General features: G+C 48.0%; 10 protein-coding genes across 10 annotated transcripts; 4 read left to right on the forward strand and 6 right to left on the reverse strand.

Moving 5' to 3' along the window:
* Positions 1 to 791: 791 nt before the first annotated feature.
* Positions 792 to 5,040, reverse strand: N7517_006343 (uncharacterized protein; the record flags this gene model as incomplete). Its single annotated transcript, XM_056724073.1, has 13 exons — positions 792 to 1,422; positions 1,493 to 2,010; positions 2,065 to 2,249; positions 2,303 to 2,367; positions 2,434 to 2,484; positions 2,541 to 2,612; positions 2,666 to 2,864; positions 2,916 to 3,128; positions 3,209 to 3,371; positions 3,438 to 4,102; positions 4,161 to 4,394; positions 4,455 to 4,734; positions 4,792 to 5,040. The coding sequence occupies 13 exons, from the start codon at positions 5,038 to 5,040 to the stop codon at positions 792 to 794; spliced, it is 3,525 nt and encodes a 1,174-aa protein (XP_056580323.1).
* Positions 5,041 to 5,384: 344 nt separating this feature from the next.
* On the forward strand, positions 5,385 to 5,845 carry N7517_006344 (uncharacterized protein; the record flags this gene model as incomplete). Its single annotated transcript, XM_056724074.1, has 2 exons — positions 5,385 to 5,651; positions 5,687 to 5,845. The coding sequence occupies 2 exons, from the start codon at positions 5,385 to 5,387 to the stop codon at positions 5,843 to 5,845; spliced, it is 426 nt and encodes a 141-aa protein (XP_056580324.1).
* Positions 5,846 to 9,315: 3,470 nt separating this feature from the next.
* On the forward strand, positions 9,316 to 10,045 carry N7517_006345 (uncharacterized protein; the record flags this gene model as incomplete). Its single annotated transcript, XM_056724075.1, has 3 exons — positions 9,316 to 9,478; positions 9,533 to 9,838; positions 9,894 to 10,045. The coding sequence occupies 3 exons, from the start codon at positions 9,316 to 9,318 to the stop codon at positions 10,043 to 10,045; spliced, it is 621 nt and encodes a 206-aa protein (XP_056580325.1).
* An 877-nt stretch (positions 10,046 to 10,922) lies between these two features.
* On the forward strand, positions 10,923 to 12,377 carry N7517_006346 (uncharacterized protein; the record flags this gene model as incomplete). The annotated part of the gene is made up of 1 exon (XM_056724076.1): positions 10,923 to 12,377. One exon carries the CDS (start codon positions 10,923 to 10,925, stop codon positions 12,375 to 12,377), a length of 1,455 nt encoding a protein of 484 aa, XP_056580326.1.
* A 176-nt stretch (positions 12,378 to 12,553) lies between these two features.
* On the reverse strand, positions 12,554 to 13,398 carry N7517_006347 (uncharacterized protein; the record flags this gene model as incomplete). The annotated part of the gene is made up of 4 exons (XM_056724077.1): positions 12,554 to 12,764; positions 12,819 to 12,890; positions 12,940 to 13,148; positions 13,198 to 13,398. The coding sequence occupies 4 exons, from the start codon at positions 13,396 to 13,398 to the stop codon at positions 12,554 to 12,556; spliced, it is 693 nt and encodes a 230-aa protein (XP_056580327.1).
* A 564-nt stretch (positions 13,399 to 13,962) lies between these two features.
* Positions 13,963 to 14,960, reverse strand: N7517_006348 (class II aldolase/adducin family protein; the record flags this gene model as incomplete). Its single annotated transcript, XM_056724078.1, has 3 exons — positions 13,963 to 14,319; positions 14,382 to 14,689; positions 14,750 to 14,960. 3 exons carry the CDS (start codon positions 14,958 to 14,960, stop codon positions 13,963 to 13,965), a joined length of 876 nt encoding a protein of 291 aa, XP_056580328.1.
* Positions 14,961 to 15,733: 773 nt separating this feature from the next.
* N7517_006349 (uncharacterized protein) lies at positions 15,734 to 17,540 on the reverse strand (the record flags this gene model as incomplete). Its single annotated transcript, XM_056724079.1, has 3 exons — positions 15,734 to 15,831; positions 15,886 to 17,127; positions 17,174 to 17,540. 3 exons carry the CDS (start codon positions 17,538 to 17,540, stop codon positions 15,734 to 15,736), a joined length of 1,707 nt encoding a protein of 568 aa, XP_056580329.1.
* Positions 17,541 to 18,224: 684 nt separating this feature from the next.
* N7517_006350 (uncharacterized protein) lies at positions 18,225 to 18,815 on the forward strand (the record flags this gene model as incomplete). The annotated part of the gene is made up of 1 exon (XM_056724080.1): positions 18,225 to 18,815. One exon carries the CDS (start codon positions 18,225 to 18,227, stop codon positions 18,813 to 18,815), a length of 591 nt encoding a protein of 196 aa, XP_056580330.1.
* A 316-nt stretch (positions 18,816 to 19,131) lies between these two features.
* Positions 19,132 to 20,337, reverse strand: N7517_006351 (uncharacterized protein; the record flags this gene model as incomplete). Its single annotated transcript, XM_056724081.1, has 1 exon — positions 19,132 to 20,337. The coding sequence occupies one exon, from the start codon at positions 20,335 to 20,337 to the stop codon at positions 19,132 to 19,134; it is 1,206 nt and encodes a 401-aa protein (XP_056580331.1).
* Positions 20,338 to 21,262: 925 nt separating this feature from the next.
* N7517_006352 (esterase/lipase family protein) lies at positions 21,263 to 22,090 on the reverse strand (the record flags this gene model as incomplete). The annotated part of the gene is made up of 1 exon (XM_056724082.1): positions 21,263 to 22,090. One exon carries the CDS (start codon positions 22,088 to 22,090, stop codon positions 21,263 to 21,265), a length of 828 nt encoding a protein of 275 aa, XP_056580332.1.
* Positions 22,091 to 22,299: the final 209 nt, after the last annotated feature.

A 22,299-nucleotide genomic window follows, 5' to 3' on the forward strand; every position in this document is an offset into this window, starting at 1 on the left:
ATGGACAGTCACGTGTCGTCGTAAAGTGTCCCTGAGAAGTTAGCAGTTGAGTCAACACGTGAGCAAGATCGGAATAAATTTTTTCACCTTCTCGTGAACGACTTATTGCACGTTTGACATTGGTATGGCCTCTGCTTCGAGTGAGATGCGCGATGGCGGTCGAGGTGCTCCCGTCGTTGGAAGGAGCGCGCACATTCGTTGCAGGTATAATCCAAGCCGGATGGGGTGGATAAATTTGATGCTTCGTTGACACTACTCATGCTGACCGATGTTTCATGCACAGGCCATCAAATGTGCAGGTGGTTCTATCAATATTGGTTATAGTAGGTTAAGGTCACGAGGGAGGGCCGGACCTCGGGGCTCGGGGCCCGAGTCTCCGGGGTCCGTTGTTATAGACCATTTCGTCCAACTGGTGGAAAAGCGCCATCAGTACGCGTAACAATTTATGCGGCGCTGTTAACCTCGGAAGTTAGCCTTGAAGAGTAGGAAAATATTGTCCTTGTTGGATTCCTGGATATCGATGCGTTTAAAGCTTAACACCAGGGAAAGCAGATCCTAGAATGGAGACCGGGTGAAAATTTTGACTACTAAAACATTATCCAGTCGTAGGTGCAATTATTAAATCTAGAACCTGAGGACTTGTGAAATTGGCGCCCAAAATGGCCGCATCTCCACCCGTAACGCTGAACGACCTGCCCGGCAACACACATTCGGCCACGGAGCGATTACCTAGCTAAACTACACCAAGCCCCATCGTACTCCTCACCAGGACGAGCAGGTGAAATTCTGAATCAACCAGAGCTGTCAATAAAAGACACAGTCTGCAGCCTGCCATCTTTCATGGTGGCAATTGCGTCAATCCCAGGTCTCATAGCACCCATGATACCAGCAACACGATGCGCAATAATCACAACAGTGTAATCTCGGAGATCGTCCCGAATGATATCTATCAGAACAGACTCTGTTTCTGAATCTAACGAAGAGCTGACTTCATCCAAAATAACAATCGGCTTGTGTGGCGCGGATGACCAGACTCGGAGCAGTGTTCGACTTAAGGCAAATAATTGCAGTTGTCCAGCCGAGAATGGCAGAAATGATGACATGGGAAGATCGAGCAGGTTTTGAATTTTGCGGCTCGTGCCTACCTTCTCGGCCGAACCAGCTATTGAATGGATCTTATCCCAAAGACCTGTCCTTTGGAGACTTAGGGATATTTCTTGCTCTGAGCTCGTGTGATAAGGATCTAGATTAAAGCGTAGACTAGCCGTTGAAATTGTCAATCCATCTTGTGGCACTGCAATGAACCCTCGTTTTCGCACCGTTCTCGGGCACACATGCGTGACGTTGATGTCGTCGATCAAAGTGAATCCCTGACTGGGCCCGAGAAGTTGTAGTAAGGAAAGCATCAATGTACTTTTACCACTGTGGAGAGATTTTAATTAGTCAAAAACTCACAAATATAAAATCAATCAGATCTGCATGGTTGACATACCTCCCTGTTCGACCTACGAGAACGGTCTTTTGTCCAGGCTTGACTGTGAGAGATACGTTGTGCAAGGTAGGTGGCGAAGAATTCGAATAGCCGACTGATATGTCGTTCACCTGCAGGTTTCCAAAAGAGGGCCATCGCAGGCCAGGGTCAAGAGTATGCCCGGCGCTGTCTTCAGTTGGTAGACAGTCTTGGACGCTTTTCAATCGAGCAATCGCCCCCAAAGAAGTCTCAAGGGCCGTCCAGGACTGTACAAGCTTTAGTAGCGTGGTGTTTGCGACGATTATCAAGTTAAGAGCCAAACCAAGATCGGCACCCGCCGTGGTGTTTCGATAAGAGATAGTGAACGCAATCAGAATGACTGCAAAACCCGTCATAATACAATCTAGTATCACCTTTAGCCAGCACTGTAGGCAGAGAAGGAGATAGAAAGGCTTTTGAGACAGGTCCAAGGCTTGCACATTCTCGTTCTCGAATTTGTCTTTCCACCCAAAGGCTCGGATTGTCACGATGCCATTTGCCTATGTGAATGATCAGAAGTGCAAAATTTCGCATATCGTAGCAGATACACATACTGTGTCTAGAAAGTTCGTGAACAAAGATGATTTTGACTCTAGCTCAAGGAAGCGTAGTTGTCGCGATGTCCGAAGATAGATACGCTGGATGATATAAACGCATATGGCGCAGACTGGCACAGTGAGAGTCATCATTGGTCGGATCTTTATTAGCAGCACCAACTGCATCAACAGCTTGAAGATTTCTGATAATAATTGTCAGTAGAAATATCAAACGTCGAGATTGTGACATGCAGACGGGTATTGAGATTTGCCAGCGTTGGAGGAAGTTGCTTATCCACGAGGTTTATGTCCTGCCCAAACCTGAATCTGAAGTATTAGCATAGGAAGAATCTATGCATATTTTTGACCAAGGAAGGCCCTACGGACCTGTTCACAATGACACCGATATCAGTTCCAGTGAAGTAAGATAGAGGCGCCCTAGTTCGGAAAGATTAGTACTCGGAAAGATTCACACACCGAGGTTAGATACGAACTTAAGGATTCGATCAAGAAGCTGTGCGTGTAAAAATGCCCCTGACCTGATAGCAACTTTCATTTGAGCGGCCCTGAAGATTATTAGCAATCTTGACCATTCTCGACGGCGCCAATTCAGTCTTACCACGCAGTACCACTAGTTGCCACCCACCCCGTGAACGAGATTGCGGCATATAGAGACATATATGTGTTTAATCTGTCTGGAGGCGATTCTGTCGCCCATTTGAGAACATACTGAGCAAATGTAGAACAAAATGAAAAACCGGCCGTACAGGCAATCAAAAGAAGAGCGTTCGACCGGCCGATTGCGTTGATATAATACCCTTTCTGGCGTCAGTAAAATCTTTTAGACAGCCCGTAGACATAAAACATACCATATATTGCGATATCCCCAGTCCTCCGAGAGCTATCATCTTCCGCCTCGCTTAGATGTAGTGTCCGGCTCTTTCCAAACCCTCCAGTCGCCTTCGGTGGATTTTGAGTGTGGGAGATATTTGCAGGCAGTGTAAGAACTCCGGAAGCTGCTTTCGAATCTTGAAGGTGTGTTTGATGATGTAGCCTTGATTCCTGCAGGACCAGGACTCGGTCTGAAATCGAAAATATCTCTCCTACTCAATTTTGATGTCAGAGACAAACTTAACCCTTATAGTTAGAGTTGTGAACCCACTAGAGTTGTTGACCAAAAGCACCGTAGTCGCCATTTTTCGAATCAGACCTCGTGGGCCCAACAGCCTTTGCACGATGTGATCAGCGACAGCTTCATCAAGAGCACTGAACGGATCGTCTAGGACAAGGATTCTATATTTCGAGTATACTGCTCGGGCCAAAGCCTGTGGTGAGTCGGTTAGCAACACAATACTAAGCAGTCACCCCAAGCAAGACAACAGATCTCGTACTATACGCTGCTTTTGCCCACCAGAGAGATTCATCCCATTATTATCTATCAGAGCCATATCACCAGCGACAAGGGAATGTAAATCCGGCACCAAACCGCAGGCTTCGATCACAGTATTATACCATTCGGTATCTAGATCAACAGTATGTCCTGATATAGCTTCACGGATCGTGATGCTAGGCAACCACGGCTCTTGAGCGCAATATGCAATCTCCTTGGAAGATAGACAGATCGAGCCAGTGGTACCAGTGGCTTCTCCAAGAACAGCCATTGCTAACGTTGTCTTCCCGCTTCCAACGGCGCCGGCGCAAGTCACAATTTCTCCTCTTGTCATTGCTAAATTGACATCGCGGAGTATGGGATGGTATACTGCAGGGGGTGCTACCGTTAGGTTTTGTATTGAAACAAATTGTTGAAAACTGTCTCCCTGAGAGACTTCTCGCGTCTCCTGGATAGACGGTTGGCTAATAAAATTCTGGATACGATCGAAGTTTGCCATAACAGAGATGGCCTGTGGAATAAGAGTCATCACCATGTTGGCTGGATGTGTCACCATAGCTAGAAGAGCAAGAGCTGGAAAGGTTTGATCGGCATGCATTCGATCGCTTTGGGACGACAAGAATAGAATGAGAGTCAGTACTGGAGCGATTATTCCAAGTGCATTTGCTTAAATGCGAAGTTAGAATCAAGGAAATTATATTTGTCAATCTGACCCGATACATACCACTCGCATTGTAGGCGACCACAATCCATCGTAGGCGCTTTGACATTTGAATCTCATTGCTTCGCAAATGCAATACCTGAGACTTGATTGCATCCTCCATACCCATCATCTTCAAGCTCTTGATACCTTCTATAGTTGCGGTTGTTGCGGCGAGACGGACCTGCGTTGCCTCGTTCCAGGCTTTCTGTCTATTCTCCAAGTGCTTTGCAACATACGCACTCATTCGCGAGCATCCTAAGAGCAAACGTTAACACGCTTCAAAGCTCAAATCATCCCTCCTAGTTATATGGTTACCGAAGATTATAATGAATGGTAGAATTGCGAACCATTGGATCTGAGCGGCCAATAGCACTGTCCCGGTAGCTAACTCTATGAGCCGGGCCCAGGTCTCGTGGATAATCTCACCCACAGAGTCGATGCTGTCAATATCTGAGCTAATCAATGCCAATGCGGATGAGTCTTGGGATTTTTCATTTGGCAGATTAAGGCACTGGTTGTGAATGAGACCAACCAATGCCCCTCGAACCATAACGCGCAGCCTATTGATTCGATGTTGATAGATTGCCGCCGATACCTGGATAGTGAATCGTCAGATTGGTAGAAAAATGGGCACGACTCTCGACTATCGTACCGCCATTCCCATGTACAACATTGCAGCAAAAAGCATCAATGGAAGGCCACTATTTCCAACGAGAATAGTCTGAGAGGTGCCATTGACAAATCGTATTGCTTTTCCAATGAAGATGGGCTGCAAGTATGTGAATAAGATGAGAAATACGCGTGGAAGTATCGGTGACAGAAATGGACCCTTGAGGCACTTCGCTAATGCATATGGAAGCGTCCATTTTGTGTCGAGATTGGCTAAACCATATATTAGCATTGCGCTGCGTGTAGCGCTTAAATAACTGACATTCTTTGGCCCAGTATGTCAAAACTCGCTTTCGTAACCTTTTTGATAAAAGTCGTCGGTCGATATCCGGTAAACTCAAAAGCTTCAGCTTAGCGCTATATCCTTCCCATAGAACAGGATGCATCCACCCGAAAAACACCCGGCTAAATATTCCCGCTGCTTCTTCGGGGATGGAACTGAATCGTTGGGGATGATGCGAGAAGAACTCATTGGCCCATAGATGCGAAGTCAGCCAGAGTCCCTCCACGAAGATCCTAGATCTGATAGAGAAACAGGTCCCGATGCTTAAGCAACCCACGACTGTGAACTCTAAAATGTCTCTTGTCAATGAGCATGCGAGGTATGCCAAAATGACACCCGATGAACTGGTGCCCCTGCTCTGTTCAAGGATGCAGAGCGAGAAGGCTGCAGCCGCCGCGACGACCAATAAAACAGAGTCAATCAGAGTGGTTACGCTCGTGAAATCGTCGCTTCTCAACAAGAGGCACCAAAGAAATGCCAAGTGGGTCGTAAAAAGCGCCACCGGCAATGCCTGTGACACACACAAGTCAACAAGGGGTAATCAAAGTGGATTTTCTCAAGTTAGCAACCAACTAATTTCTTTCTGTGTTGTGAGATGGTCAGCTTCCTCTCTGACCTCCGGCGAGAACGGATGCGTTGTAGTAAAAATGAGAGCAAGATCAATGACAGCATGATTGATGCCGGTGGGCCATTCGACGACCAGGACCACGGGGAAGCCATGTTGAGAGGTTTCGGGCTTAGCAGCTTGCTTTGAAATATTTCTCGAGTTCGTGTCTCTATATGGCTCTAGTAATGTTGAAAAGCCCCGAGGAAGATATGGCGTGTAAAGTGCTCAGAAAGATCAGAATCGCCGTTGGAATTCCAAAGATTCTCGGGGGTGAGCTTTCACGGTAAGCCTGCTTGCGCGAAAACTGCAGGGGTTTGCTGCACGGTCAACAAACGCGGTGACTGCGCTAGTGTACTGTGATCTCTATCTTCTTGGTAAGCCGACTCATCCGGAATTAACAGAGAAAAAGAAGTGTTTGAAGACGTTTGTCCCATGTCAGCTGAGATGTTGTTACTCGATCGCCAAATCATGCCTTATCAACTGCACGCACAACGCGCTTGCTCGCGGTCTTTCTTCTCCGTCAAGTGTCTGATACGGAGTGAGAAAAAGAACGAATCACGGACACACGGATTATGGCAAATTGAAAAATAAGGGACACGAGTTCAAAAAGCCAGCATAGCAGAAAATGACTCTCAACTAGAAGCTTTTCTTCTATCATCTCCCGTCTGGTCAGAGGTGCTTTAGCTACACATATCCACTATATATATCTCCAGGCGGGCCTCTAAATCAACGCAATGAGCCCAATCATACCGGTAAATATTGCTAGTATATTTATGTTCTAATTGCTCTAATAAATCAGCTCCGACACCAAGCCATCACATGACATCTCTGGCCTCACACTCACGAAAACATTGCCCCGCCAGATCGACATCAGCCTTGCACAGTAATCGAATATCAGACTTCATCCATCCCCTATGGCTGAAAGTCGAATAGAGCCAAACGTGGGCACACAGACCCACGAAATCGATGCCTGGCATTATGCAGTCATCGAGTATACCAATAACCTCTCACCCACGCAACAGCAGGCTATAAAAGCGCTAACCAGTGTGGATGAGTGTCTATAGATACTTATAACACATAGTCGGCGCAAAAAGACAGCCATGCCAGTTCTAGAATACTTTCGCCCAGTGATTGATACGCTCAAGAGATTAGAAGGGGCGATTGATGTTGTAGCCCAGATCAGCACCGGAATCGCATCACCTATCTGGGGCCCATTACGAGCAGATATCACAGTGAGTGGCGTTCATCATCTCTTAGGATCTAAAACTCACATTTCTCAGGTAGCGAGTGAGCATTTCTCAACCATAGAACAGTTTATGTTTGTTGTCGACAGGATTGCTCGTTGCCTTGGGCGATATCAAGACTTTGAGAGGATGTTCGTACATGAGGTGCAGTCTACATGCGACGTGAGCTTCATGCATCGCTCCGCCTATCAATATCTCCAGAATAGAATATTCTGTGCGCAGGACGACCTCCCAGTCATCCTTCATCCTCAAAGTTTGAAAGAACTTTATACTTTATCGAGGCACGATGGCAACCTGGTATTTTACCGATTGCTCTGACTTATTGCATGACCTCCAAATACTTCGAGAATAGACATTTCTGTCACGTTGGAGCCTCGCTTCTGAGTCTCATTTTGAAATGCACTATACACTTTTAAATGCCTTTCGGTTTGGCCTAGCCTATCAGTCAACCGCACAAGAGGCAATTCCAATAATCCGACAACTTTTAGGATTCGTGCAGTCCGAGAAATGCCTTAGGTGGGTCGAAACGGCGACGATTATCAATTATTCAGGAGACTTTCCAGAGCTCTTGGAGAATGTGTTTTCAATGCACAATTCATCATCTGATTCCAACATCCATGATAAGGAAGATTACCTTGCAGCTGAGCGTCAAGAATTTCGACTCCAATGCCGGCGCTTCTTCCAAATTGGTCCTATGTGATCCTTCAGACCACCGCGTGGGGCGGAAGGTTAACGAGGCTTTGGGGCAGGGGGCCTTCACAACTTTCCATGAACTTCGAGAAGCCCTCGGGCTTTGATGAGAACAGGATCGCGCTCGCAATACTGAAGATTGGCGAGGCCTCAAGTGCAACGTTTCAGGAAGCTCTTTCAGCGAAGTCAGCGGTCCAGAAAAGACATCCCTTGAAATTGGGAGCTTGCCCTGATTGCCACCGCGTATTGGGATTGCACGCTTCCCGAAAACGCCATCGTTTAAAGTGCTTATCGCGACCTCGAAGGGAGGGTATTCAGTCGAGAGCGATACAACGCGACGGAGTCAAATCAAAAACGGTAGTCTCAACTGAGAGGGTGAAGGATGGATCTCAAGCGGATTGATATTCCTAATTCCATACGGGAAAAAAAGCAAAAAGAAAATAGGGAATGTTTCATATCCAAGGCCGTGGCCTTTCTTCTCAGATCAAGCATCGTTGATTAGAAAGGGTTCAGTGTCTCGGTTACAAAAGGATGGTGTTTCGTGATGTAGAATCATCGAAGAACACAACTTTAACGCTGCGGAGAGCAAGTAAATAGCTCTTTTTGATTCATCTTCATAGGTCATGCAGTGGCAGTGCCAAGTTCGACAATTGGTAGGACTCAATATTGGTAGGACCCAATACTTCTGGACACTATTCTAGCTGCCCTTCTCATGTATTTTCCTCACCATGACCTCTCTGGCTCCCAATAGATCCTTTATTTTAGCGTGTCCTAGCTGATGTATTCAGTCTCCCAATTGTTCTATGGATACATAAATTATATCCGATAATTGCTGGGCATCCCCGGAACTTGGTTGGAATTAATGGTCGGTATTCCCTATTTGTCAATCCTGAAAACCTTGTCTTGAGGTGATGGAGAGAGGTTATATATAGCACTTTGAGTGGCGTGTTGAGGTGCTACCGGGAAATGGCAAAAAATATGAAGGTAAAGTAAAGGAGGGTTGATATGTCTAACCTAGACCACATTGCGCCCGGGTGAAAATTGGCAAACCGTAAAGAAAATGAAACAAGAAAATACATGACGTGCATGACCATATTTCTGAGACAAATTAAGACAATCAGGTTAGCGATGCGAGGTTTGAAAACCAAAAGTCCGGGGTAGGTCGGTCAGGCCCGCAGTCACAAGGTCTATTAGACCAGAAAATAAGATTTTATACAGTATAGATGATACATTGAATGTCTAGTATAACTGGGTTGAGAGCGTCGCTAAACAAATATATAACGCAATAATCACCCCATACGCCTTAGATAAGATGTGCGAAATAACACCCAACTTCAGGCCTGTACCTACAATTATGGTCTAAAGCATATACAAAAAGTGTCGACCTTGGGTCATCTGAAACATATCTGAGTCTGCTGATTCCAAGGTTCTGTAAGACCAAATAGTGTATGCCCCAGATAGTAGACATCCAACGCCACTATATCTACCATGGAAAAGAATATCTCATCTAATATTAGAAACTAATATCATACTACAAACTTGTCTTGGAGGTATAGCAAGTATTACGAAAAAGGTATATAAAGCCCTTCGGTCTCTCATTGATCATCGACAATTCAACCAGTACAGCCTTTTACTACATCCACAATCAGCATCTTGAATTTTCCAATTATCTTTTCTATGAAAATGAAGTCGTCTACAATCCTCGGTCTCTTTGTTGCCTATGCAGCTACCGCTAGTGCAATTCCACTGAAACAAAGAGATCATCAAGTTGACATCACCTTTATTGGCGCTGCCGACGCTCAATTCACTCAAAGCATCCCTAGTGACGGGTCTGTTGTCTCGATTGGTAGGTCATTGTCCCTTTACACAGCCAAACTGAAAATATTCTGACATTGTCTAGAAAACCCATTGAGCATCTCGCACATTTCATCCAAAACTGCTGGTGTCCAGTGTACCTTCAATGGCATTGATCATAGCGTGACAGTTGTCAACGGGGCTCAATGGGTAGATGTTGGCCCTCCCCAGACCCAGGTGACTGCATCTTGCCAGGTCCAGGGATCGAGTTCATCCCCTGCACCTCCTTCCACTGATCCTGCTCCGGCTGGAGATCACCCCCATGGGGACGAGGTCCATGTCACTTTCATTGGAGCTGCCGATGCTCAGTTTACTCAGAGTTTCCCATCCAATGGTGACTGGGTTCAAATTGGTATGTCTTTTTATATATTCTGCAAAAAGCCCAAACAAAGACACTAATTTAATAGCGAACCCTCTGAGCATTTCCCACATTCAAACTAGCGCTGAGGGCATTACTTGTGTTTTCAACGGAGTTGACCACAGTGTCACTACTGCCATTGGTACTCAGTTGGTCGATGTTGGACCCCCGCAGACCCAGGTCTCGGGTTCCTGTGCATGATTATCTCCCCAGAAGGGGGATAGGAGATGGCATTATAAGTCTTGCGTTGGAAAACAAAGAAAGCAGAAAAAATGTGCTTGGTCGTATTTTCTGGTTTTCGTGCTTTCATTATATGATTTTTTTGAATTTGGACGAAGAAATAGCCCATAATAATCTGTTCATATACACACTCCTTTACATAATTTATCCTACATACATTGGTTGAAATATATGTTGTTTACTCAAGTCCATTACTCATCCAGTTTCTGATATCAACTAAGCCACTTGGACGAAATGATTTGAATACTAATGAATACTACCCTTAAAGCCTGTTTTACAGGGGAAAAACACAGAGGGGCGAATGTTATTCAGGTCCGGAATGCGACGCGAGGGGGTACATGGGTCACATCTAGCATGAACCTCAACGTGGATGCGTTGAACATTACTTTCCCGATAAGTACACTTAATTCTCTCGTTTCCCTCAAGCTGTCTAACGGATATCTAGTTTATTAGACATATTACACTGGTGTTTATTGAATTTCTCGAAAATGCAGTCTCATTCAAAGCCTTCTAAGGGCAGGCCAAGGAACACCGGAATTCAGGGCTGCTACAGTCCCTTTCGAGCCCTCCAAAGACCGTGTGTACGATAGCATTCCGATGAAAAGTCCAGACCTTGTTCCCTCTGAAAGGGTTGTATAAATTTAAGTCGCATCCCCGGATCGCGCGTCTGTTGTACAATAACAACCGCCAACACCGAACCATCGACATGCATTCAACCAACTGAGCACGTCACTTATTTTTGGGATATAAAACCGTTGACGCCTTGGTTCATCGCGTCAACTATCGACTGCCTAATCTGCTATAGATTATTGTTGATCAACCCCTTTTGTATTTTGCAATGGGGCGCGTGTCTATACCAATTCTTCTTGCGGGCCTGGCTGGGTATGCCTTCGCTGGTATTCACCATCACGCTCATGGCCATCTCCATCACCATCGCCGTCGCAACTTGATGCCACCTACCGAAGACCTGGAGCTGCAAAATCTAGGTTGGGATAATGCGAATCACATCCCAGAAGATATTGTGGTGGAATCCATTACGATCACGACTACGACTACGGTTTTTGGAAAATGCGCGCCAACCGATACTATCCACAGCACTCTTACGCTTGTCAGACATAGCCCTGAGCCTACGTCGTGGAGTACCGATCATCACTTGTACATCATCCCGCGTCCCGAGCCATACCAGGACCACTGGGATCAACTACAGCCCGAGCCTATTCTCCCTGCGCCGAAAAACACGAGACCTGCCGAACCTCACTTTACCCAGCCCGCGCCCTGGGCTCCCAGGCCAATAAAGGCAGAGGAGACCACTACCATGTTCAAGACACAAACAATCACCAAAACCGCAACCAATACTATAACAGTCACCGTCCACCCAGGAGCCAACCATGTGCCACTTGCAAACGTACTCCCGGGGAATAATCCCTCAGAAGCAGAAAGACCTGTGCCCCTTGCAGACACGCTACCCAAGGGGTCTTTAGAAGAAGAAAAAGCCGTTCCAGCAAACCGCCCTCCTCCCCCACCATCTCACAAAAGCAACGGCGGGCCCAACAAGGCCGGACTCGATATACATAATTTGCCAGTAGTCAACCAGATCTCCCCGGGCCCAAAGCAACACAGACCCACTACAGTGGACTGGACCGCAATACCACCAGCTGGACAATTCTCAACGAACGGATTCGGCGGGCGCACTCCACCAAAAGCAAAAGGAGCGGAGGTACAATACCGCGGCAATGTTGGCATACCATGGGGAAGCAACATCATCACTGTCAGTCCGGACGAGGCGCATGCCTACAAATATGTGGCACGGTTCACGGGTTCAAGCGATGAATCCTGGACGGTGGTTGTGTGGAACAAGTTCGGGCCTGACGGCAAGTTGACCGGATGGTACGGCCACTCTGCGCTGAAATTCACTCTTGCGCCCGGTGAGATTCGCCATGTCGCTTTTGACGAGGACTCTGAGGGGGCCTGGGGTGCTGCGCCTGGTGATCGCCTACCTAGGGATCAATGGGGTGGATACTCGTGTACCTGGGGCGAGTTTACGTTCGGTGATGGGGAGAATAATGGTTGGTCGGGATGGGATGTTTCGGCTATTCAAGCCCAGGTTGCCAATCAACATGTGCAGGGCATGTCTATCTGTCAGGCTGATGGAGAAAAATGCTCTATCATCACGACCGATGCTAAGAAGGTGGTTGCTGCTTATACTAAATCGGTAAAGCACATCGATGGTATTGGTGGTGAGGCGGTCCCTGGTCCTGTGCGACTGGATGTTCTTATTGATTATCGGGGATGAGGATGAAGTATTTGTATATACACATGCATTTTGCGGGGGGATACCGATTAGAAAAGCGATCGATTCGTTGAACAATTCACAGCTTTGTCCCAGGCTATGCTTCGAAACTCGTAGGAAAATGGCACATCAGCACCCCACACGCTCACAACCCAACCATTCCAGCTCCCGGGCATCATTTAATGCATCGAGGGAATGTCAATCTGCTTGATGGTCCAGACCTTTCCGCCCTGGCTAGACGAAACTTTGGTATAAGTCGCACCACCCGCACTAGCAATCGTCGAGCCAAAGGTAGTATCAGCTGAGGCGAGAGTAATAACCGTGTTTAAGTATTTCTGCGCAGCGATAGTCCCCGAGCAGTTGTCGTTGCACTCCGTTCCGGTGCCATATCTTACTAAAGTCAGTATTGTTCTCGCTAAAGTACCTTTCTGGAGGTTGACTTACCCTCGCATATAGGGCCCAGAGGCGTGAGAGTAGGTTGAAAGTAGGGCACCAGTCTGGCCATTTGTGACAGTCCTATACATGTTACTTGGGATGTATCTAGTCAGTTTGAATGCATACTTACTGCTTCCAGGTCTGTCCGTCGGACTCAAGGTTGTACTCAATCCGCACCTGATCGGTTCCGCTCACGGGGGAACCGGTGCCATCGAGCTGGCCAAAGCTGCCAAAAACACTGGCGCGCACACACCACTGGCCGGTGGCTGCTCCGCACCACGAGTTGCTAGGCCAGCTTTCAAGTGTTGTCTGGACCAGGTCACCGGTTCCGTTGGACATCTATGGTTATTAGTGACTAGAAAGTCCATTATAATAAGCGAGGGCTTACACCAGGCCAGAGGAACAGCACGCCGTTCTGAGTTTCTGGCGCAACTCCAGGGACCAGCGTCGTGACGGCGTTGATGATGGTCGACTTGGAGGGACCGAGCGAGACACTGCCACCCCAGTAGTCATCTCTCTTGACGACATTCTCTAGCAGACCTGCGCTGGCAAGGCCGGCGGCAGCGAGCAATGGTACGATGAAGCGCATTGTGATAATCATAAGCTGGAAGGCTGCAAGTATACTTGTCCGAGTCGCTAAGCGTTGAAGTATAGACGATTTGATCAGGATTAATCCATATCGACGTGAGCAATGCCTGCATTTATAGTTCTCCTTGCGAGACAAAGGCGCATCTCTACATGTGGAGTGGTGGAATTGAACCAAAAGCGGAGCGCCTCCCGAAGCTCTTCAGGGCTGGATGTTTCACCTCAAAACAAGCCTAAAACTAGTCTGATTGGTGAAACTAGCCAGTTCTAGTGCAAGATGACTCCTTATTGACGCATTAACTTTTGTCAAACACACTGATTCAAGTGCGAAGCCCCGCATATGGACTTTCTATTTACCCAACAGGATATATTTGTGGTGCCGGCAGCGACAATACCCAGTAGTCGAGTTAGACCACAACATTTATGCAATACATGATATGAGAGTGCTCTAGTGGTGCATAGAAACCGAGAAGGCTGTTTTGTATTGCAATTAACGTGCAAACTATTAGTATCTTCAAGACAATTTATTCCGAGAGACCGATATATAAACTTTCGCCGGGTGGATATCTCATTCCAAGTATTCACCCTTAGTTTCGGCGTGGATCACATCAAACAGGGGCTTCGCACTGAACCAGCCAGCTTTTGGGGTTCCCACTGTTTTGTAGGTGAATGCAGCATCGGCTTCTTCAATTTTCACTGTTTGTCCACCTCGTCCAGTGGCGGCTGCGTCCGCTAGGAGTTGAGCGTAGCAGCATTTCTCCAAGCTCACGAACCAGAACACGGTTTCTTCAATTGTGTTTCCAACTGTTAAGAGGCCGTGATTCTGCAGGAGGGCTGCCTTTTTGTTGCCTAGAGCTTTGGCAATGTTCTGGCCTTCTTCTTCGGCTAGCACAACGCCTTTGAATGATGAATAGAGAGCCAAGTCCTGATACTGTTAGAGCTGAGGCTTTCCACGCGAGAGTATTAAAAAATATCAAGAGAACGTACATTATGGAAAGCACAGGCATCTTGCGAGATGATATCGAGCGGTCGGCCCAGCGAGCAAAACGCCCGTCCATGGAGACTATGACTGTGCGCAGCGCAGTTCACTTCGGGCCGTGCAGCATGGATAGCGGAATGGATCATAAATGCAGCGGCATTCAGCATCCTATTGCTTCCACCCGAAATGACGTTGCCACCGTGGTCGACCTGAATTAGGTCGGATGCCTTCATCAGCTTGAATGCCGTGCCGAAGGGATTCACCCAGAATGTTGTCGGATCCACCGGATCGCGCACGGTGATGTGCCCAGCGACACCTATTGGGAATGTTAGTTGCTAATTTCTAACTCAGTACTTCATTGTAGGACCATCCATACCCTCATCGTATCCTTTATCGCCAAAGATTCTGAATGCTGCTGCTAGGCGGCCCTTTAAATACTCTCGCTCCTTCATCTTATCCTCGAACACAGGCATGCTAGGCATATGCATCTTGACCTTGGCCTTCTCGGCACCCGCCGCTTGAGATGATTGTGGTGCTTGCATGCTGATGGTGTTTGCGAGGGTCTCGGTGGCAGTTGGGGGAGCCATGTTTGTTACGGGTAGGATTGTCGAGACAGGATCTTCAATGTTATAGATATCATTCAAGTTTATCCCACTCTTAATGCAGAGAATCCCCTCGAAGCGGGGTTGTTGATCTTCAATGTTCAATTGGCCGGTGAGCCGAGGTTGTACTGCTTCTCCGCAAGCGGTTATCCGCGCATCGTCACTCTGGGCTAATATGGTGATATTGGAGAGTTGAGATAGATTAAACACATGCTGTGTTGGATTGAAAAGAAAAGATAATGGCTAATATAAAACTGAAACACACCGAAATCAGATCGCTGGACTTTAGCGTAGCACTTTAAATCATTAATGCATCAAATCGTGAGAGTTAGGGCCAGGGCTGGATAGACCGGTAACATGTTCCTCCAGTCATGAAATCTAGTTCGTGAATCCTTATAGCGGAAACAGAGACCCCCGCTGAACTTCTGCCATCAATGCCTCGAACAGTTTACGGTCGGCTGGACTGAACCTGTGGCTGATCGTCGCACGATGATGTGGAGATCCAACCAATGGCTTCAGATCGGCTTCACATAGAGTTCCTACTATTGGTAATGTGCCAGTTTGGAAGTAATGGCGAATGGCCTTCGCCACGCAAATTGATGGGGCTGTGAGTGTTGTGTGCTAAATGAAATATATCAGAGACAAATAATTGGAGTACAGCGAGTTACTCACTCCTTCTGATTCTTGTTGGAGCAATCCAGAGCCTGGGAAAATCTGAGACATATGCTGGGCACTGGGACGGTTAGCTTGGAAAAGCACTAGCAATGAGCGAATACACACCCGTGGAGAGGAGTCACTGGATCCAGAGTATTTGAGACGAAGAGCATGGGATGAGCGGTAGTAGTACCCCACGGTCCTAAGACCGGTTAGTTGCGGACGCAGAGAGAACACAAAACACTGTAAGACATACCTGCGAAAGGGTACTTAGCCTTGGCTTTCCATCCAACACAGCTCAATTGCAACTGTGCCCAATAATCACCCAGAGATGCACTGTCAGCCAGCAGGCTCGACCATTCTGCCCGGAACTGCTCAATATTCAGAGTGGTCAAATATTCGGCATCCGAGCACATAATAGCAGCCATGGCGTACAGAAAGTTATCTTGCGTGGTAGCGCATTCTGGTGACCAAGGCCCAGCAAGACTGCACTTGTTGGATGGACATGCGCCGAAATGATTCCCCTGTTTAAAATCAGCCATTGGAATAGCATTCCCCTTGCCCAACTCGGTCATTCTGTCTGCCAGGACGGGGAATGCAAGGAGGGGTTGGTAGATGGCAACACGCTGAATCTCTTTGATGTCCGTCCATGTTATAACCTCAGGTCCCCGATCAGCAGATGCCATGACAGGCATTGAGGTGTTGAGAATCTGCTGCTCAAGTTGCCAGTACGCTGCCTTGATAGCGTCTGGACCACCCTCGATATAGAAGGGACACCCAGCGGGCCCAGCCTCATTACAGTACTGGCCAAATCGATCGAATATGGCATCTGCGTCAGCAACAACGTTCGGTCCCGTTCCCTGATAGTACTTTACCATGTCAACTACGCCGTCGAGAACCGCTCGTGTAACGCGCTCTGGGAAGAGCGAGGCAAAGGTGGTGCCCAGCACGGTACCGTAAGAGCGACCCCAATACAGAAGTGGCTCTTCTCCGCGGTGCCATTGAGTGCGTTTCAAGATTGTGTTTCCATCATCCAGTCCATGACACTTGTTGTGGGCTGTCTGGGCTCTTCGGCCTTCCTTCTCACGCCATTCTCCATGACGTTCGATGATTGTCAACATGTCCTGCGCGACAAGCGGTGTATTGACATAGGACATCATTGGTTCGTCCGCTCCTAGACTCAACATATCGAATACCGAACAACCCGAGTTTAGCGCTTCGGTTCGCTGCCAGTTTCTCTGCAAGGAATCCGGTCCACTTCCTAGCATGCCTTCTGCTGAAACTTGCAACTCCCAGTTCCTTTGGGATACGGGATCAGGAAAACACATCACTGGAGGTGTTGTGGATCCTACTCCACGAGGATCAAACCCGATAATATCAAAATATTTATCGCCAGTCTTCTCTTCGGTCTCAAGTGGGTCGGCCTCCGCATCAATGATCAGCTGGAGATTGCGACCCGCCACGAACGCTTGCATTGTTCCCGGTCCGCCAGGTCCACCTGGGCTATGAGCTTAGATCATCACATCAAGTCCAAATTCACTTACCAGGGTTGATCAGAACCGCGCCCCCATACCGCAGATCTGTGACTGGGACCTTGGCTGGCAGCCGGACAATAGCTAGGGCGAATGTGCGACCTTGTCCATCCGTCCGCTCGTAGTCCATAGGCACTTCCAGTCTCGCGCATTGGAATTCATCACCGCAATTGTGGTATTCCAGCGACTGCAAAGGGAGTATTTCGTCCCATGTGGCTGGAATAGGGATGTCCAAAGGCTCTACCACCTTCCAGGGGAGTGGAACAGGCCAGACTAAAAGAATCAACACCACAGTAGCCAGGGGTAATCCCCATCGAACATATCGATGAGGTGCCTTGTGTACCTGATAAGGCGGTAAAGGCGTGAATTTCACATCCATAACGCGACCAAAACATCAAAACAAATAGTTTCCAAAGGCCAAGACCCACAGAGGGGAATTTTCCAACAGTCTCTGGCTCTTAGAAGACCAAAATCCCAGAGGTCATATAAAAGAAAGTCGGAAATCAGATAAATCCATTGACTTTTGAAATCCCGCCGGTCCCGCCAAGTGGGGGTTCCCCCGATCCATATGCCCTTGCATTCTATTGGGAGTTGATGTATCGAACTGAAATCCAATCTATGCGATTCGTCCATATTCAACCCTGCAAAAGATAGGTGTTGAGCGATAAGAGACCGGGTCAGTGCACCTGCATATCTCCAGGGTCCAGTCGGTCAACATCTTTCGAGCTGTGCAAGACCGGTTGAAAGTAAGCCGAAACAAATATTGGGAATCCAACTGCCACAAAGCATGCGGATGGAATTCTGAAACCAAGTTTTCTGAACTCCGTATTCCGTACACAGGATGGCAAGGGAGATATGCGGAGAAGAAAAGTCCGTGGGAGACCAGGCAGCTGCCGTTGACAAGCCACTCAGCTTGAATCCCATCTCCTAACCAAAGCAAACGCACTTGATTTGACAGGAGTACAGAGTACGTGGCTCCAGGAAATGGCAAACAAAAAAGAGCCCCATCGACATAAAAGAGAGAAAAGGTCCCCTCCGTAGACATCTTTGAAATTATACAGACATGGCTTCCAAACTCCAAGACCACATCAACTCCCTCCAAACCCTCCCTCTGGCCGAGGCAATTCAAGCGATTACCGACCTCATACCAGGCTTCACAAGCGTTGTCCCTCGCGAATACGGCTACTTCGTCCAACACCCCGACTACGAAGGAACCGGCAATCTGAACGATATCGGCACGCTCTGGCTGAAGCTCGGATCGCAATGTCACGATGACCACGCACCCCTCAAAGTGCGCCTCATCCATGCGTCCATGGACGACCCGATCTACGAAGTCTACGGGACCAGCTACGATATGCTGAAGCAGGGACTGGATGATGGGACCGTGGCACCTCCCCCGCCCCGTGATTACTGTGCCTGCTGTAGCGGTGAGGCGAGCGCCACTATCTTGGCTTGTTTCCATGAGCGACAGGCCTTGTATTTTACCGAGGAGGAATACAAGGCTATTTGGGGGGATCAGGCGAATTCAGGGGAGAGTTCTAGTGGGTGGACAGACGAAAATGGCTGGACGAAGCGAAGTATCTGTGCGAGCAAGGAGCAGATTGAGGAGGCTCTAGCGAGGAACCCGGCTGCTGGTATTGCAAGTATGCTCTAGATGGTCTAGGGAAAACTACATAGGAAACACCGCGGTGATGACGGTTGACATCGGAGAGATAGTTCACATAATGGAAAAAAAAAAATTTGAAGATCATTACGAATACCTTCCTTTAAAGATTTCGCAACGCCCCGGTATGTACACGGAAAAGTCAAGAAGATTGGAATGAAAATCCCCCCTTCAATAGCAAGAAACCCACCAAGTCCGCTCCGATCTATCCCCGTGTGCAGATGTAAATAGAGATGATGTCAGCATCGTCGGAGCTTCGTCGAAGCTTCGTCTCGAAGCGAAGATCGCCCAACTAGGTCGAAACCGCTTAGTCGTGGCTGCGAGGTCGCTTTCGAGGGTTGATAACCCGGCGACCAAGAGATTCGGCGCGACTACCGATGGAATCCTCGACCCGCTGGAGGTATTCGACAAACTCATAATAGTTATCAAAGTCCAGATGTGTCTTGTCAGCCTCGTTTCGAACCCTGTTCATCAGATGCTCAAAGAGATGGCGCATGCGATCACGCTCCGAGTCGTTATTCGGGAAGTGTGGCACCCACTGCTGCATCCAGTTGGAGAAGTCAGTCACAGACTGGGCCGGTCGCTGATAGCTATCCATATAGCGGGACCTGGCGACATCAGGGTAAACTCCATTCTGAAGCTGGTGAATAAGGAAGGTGCAGAAACTGCCGTATGTGACCTTCTCGGCCGGTAGATGGCGTATGTGTCGTTTCCACTCATCCTCGATATTAAGGGCAACGTGCTTAAGCGCCCGCGTGACCTTGCGCTCATCGATCTTGTACCACTCCGGATATTTATCAAAGTGTCGTTCTAGACCCATAGAAAAGTTCTTGAACTCTCCCAAAGCCCGTCCGTTGTATACCGGCACATTGGGCACCGGTGGGGCGTGGACGGAGGATTCGGGATGAAAAGATCGGGCGGAAGGTTGCAGACTGGAACGGGATTCAGTCTTGACGACTGCGGGTGCGGCTGGGGACCTGGTAGCTGCTGCGAGGGCTCGCAATTGCTCGAGGTTCAAACCGGACACGAGGTTGGTTGCGGGTTTAGGTGAAGGTTTGGGTTCGGACGGCTTAGCGTCGGAAGAACGATCAGCAGGTTGAGTCGGCGGTGCTGGGTTGGTAATCTGCTCAGATCGGGCAGGATGAATGTTCTTTTGGGCTTCATCAATACCGGCCTTGCTGTTCTGCTTGGGCTCAGCTCTGGATGGGGTCGAGGCTGGGGTAGCCGGGGGAAGTTCCAGGGTAGTCGCAGCCAGAAGTCGAGTGCGAGCCCGTTCCAGTTCTCGTTCCTCCTCTGCAACCTTTTGTTTGATATCAATGAGCTCTCGCTGCTTCTTCAGTCTCGATAATTGAGCTTGAGCTTGACGAATTTCCGCCTCCAGGTCATCGGCAGAGCCGACAGGCTCTTCAGGCTCAGGATCGGTGTTTTGGAACATCTCATTCAGACTCTCCCATCGCTCTTGAATTCGATAAATGTTGGATTCAGAGCCAGGTTTGGTCTCTGGCTCTGACATGGTGATTTTTTTAATCCCTGCGCGTCGCAGATAAGATAGTGTGCGGAGAAAGAAAGTTCCGAAGTCCGTGAAGAAAGTCACATGTCACGTTGCCTCAAGGCAGGAACCTTTTCGAGGCAAGTGACCTTATGTCAGAGTGATGAATCGTAGTTTGAGGAGTTTCTCGAGGAGTCTGGATTCTGAAAAGTTCTCACAGGTGGCTTAGGATGAGAGGTTGCTAGCGGGTACTTGCTCTCAGTGTCTCATTAACCTGGGCAGGTGCTTCCCAATCTAGTACTAGCAACACAGTATATGTGATCTATCAGTTTTCTACCAAAGTTGGAATAATCCCAGGTTTTTGGGACGAGCGACTGAGAAATATTTTCTTTTTCTCCTTCGTCCAGGCAAATTAACATAAATCGAGCAGATAATTGAGATTCACCCAGGGAAAACCTCGAATGTTTATATCGATGGTTTATATAGTTACGGTGAACAAAGAGAGCCAGCGTAAGCATCATAATTGGATCATACCGGGTTAGACTGACTGGGATATATTTTACTCTTTGTCTATCAGATTTGGGACACTCTAGATGATTGGAAAAATAATTATCAAGGGGGCTCAAGATGGGCACGCGAGTTGACTAGAAGAATAATATCATGGTATTCTGTTACTTTGTAGACATTGAGTATTATCAGAGTATACAGTTCCTGTGCAATAGTATCCCCGAATAAGCCATTTGAGGAATATTTCCAATTTACTCTACATAGAAAAGCTGAACCTCTGAAGAAAGCACTGTAACTTGATCCATAAAGCCTGTACTACTATGACTATATAGTTATAGAAGCCAGGAGAAATCAAACCCCGAACAATGACAGAATAAGATGTTATTCAAAGATTAATTATTATATATACAGTAAAATTAATTGCTTGACACAATAAATGTCTTTATTTACCCGGTGACCCGAGAAGACACAAAAACTTTTTATTAGGAGTCGAGGCCAGCACGTTCTTGACCAAGTGCCAGACGTTCAGATCATAAGCCTCGCCAATGTGACCAACAGGATCCAATGGGCAAGTATCCTGAATCCATCGATTGGTCACGCCTTCCTCATGGACGAACGATGTCGTCGGGGGAGTAACCAGCTCATCATACTTGGACGCAATGATAGTGACACTGTTACCGGGCTGCGCGATAGGGGTACCGTCATTCAAGCGTTTAACGGCAGCGCCATCGGGACCGACATCATCACAAGCAGGGCAGCCGAGGGTGTGCAGGACTTCGCTAACGACGTCGCGCGACGCTTTACCGAACAAGTATGCGATGTCATAGATATTGGCAAATGTAGTGGCATGGGTAGGGGGTGCGATGGCAGCGATCTTATCGACGAGGTGGGCGACGCCCTCGAACTTGGGCACGTAAAGAGCTTGGAAAGCACCCTCTGAGTGGCCGACGAGGTCGACTTTGCTCTTTCCGGTCTTTTGGACGACTTCTTTGATGTACGAGGCAATTTCGGGGGCGCTCTCGTTGATTGCCTTCAAACCGCCAAGCAATGGGAAGCCATCGTATGCGCCATAGGTGATCGCGTACGTGCAGAAGCCTTGCGTTTGTAGCCAGTACTGCATGAAGTTCAGGTCTTCATAGAATGTCGCGCCCAGTCCGTGTAGGAGGACGACTGGGTTGTAGGAGCTTTTGCAGGAGAAATCGTTGATTCCTGTTGCGACGGCGGTGGTAGCCGCGAGGGCAGAGAGCGCCAGCTTGATGAATGAAGGCATGATGTATGACAGGTATGGCAATGTCCATAGCTTTGGGGCCCCATGCTTTTATGAGGGAATCTGCAGGAACCCACATCTCCTATTTTTTTCCACGACCGAACTATCGATTGTTGATCGATCGGATCTGCCTGTGACTGGTCGGCCCTGCCGATCCCCGTCGGAACCAGATCGAATGCGTTATAGCGTCAGGGCAGATCTTTTTGATTCAT

Source organism: Penicillium concentricum (genome assembly GCF_028827145.1).
Source record: "Penicillium concentricum strain IBT 3081 chromosome Unknown utg000002l_segment0_segment0, whole genome shotgun sequence".
NCBI lineage: Eukaryota > Fungi > Ascomycota > Eurotiomycetes > Eurotiales > Aspergillaceae > Penicillium > Penicillium concentricum.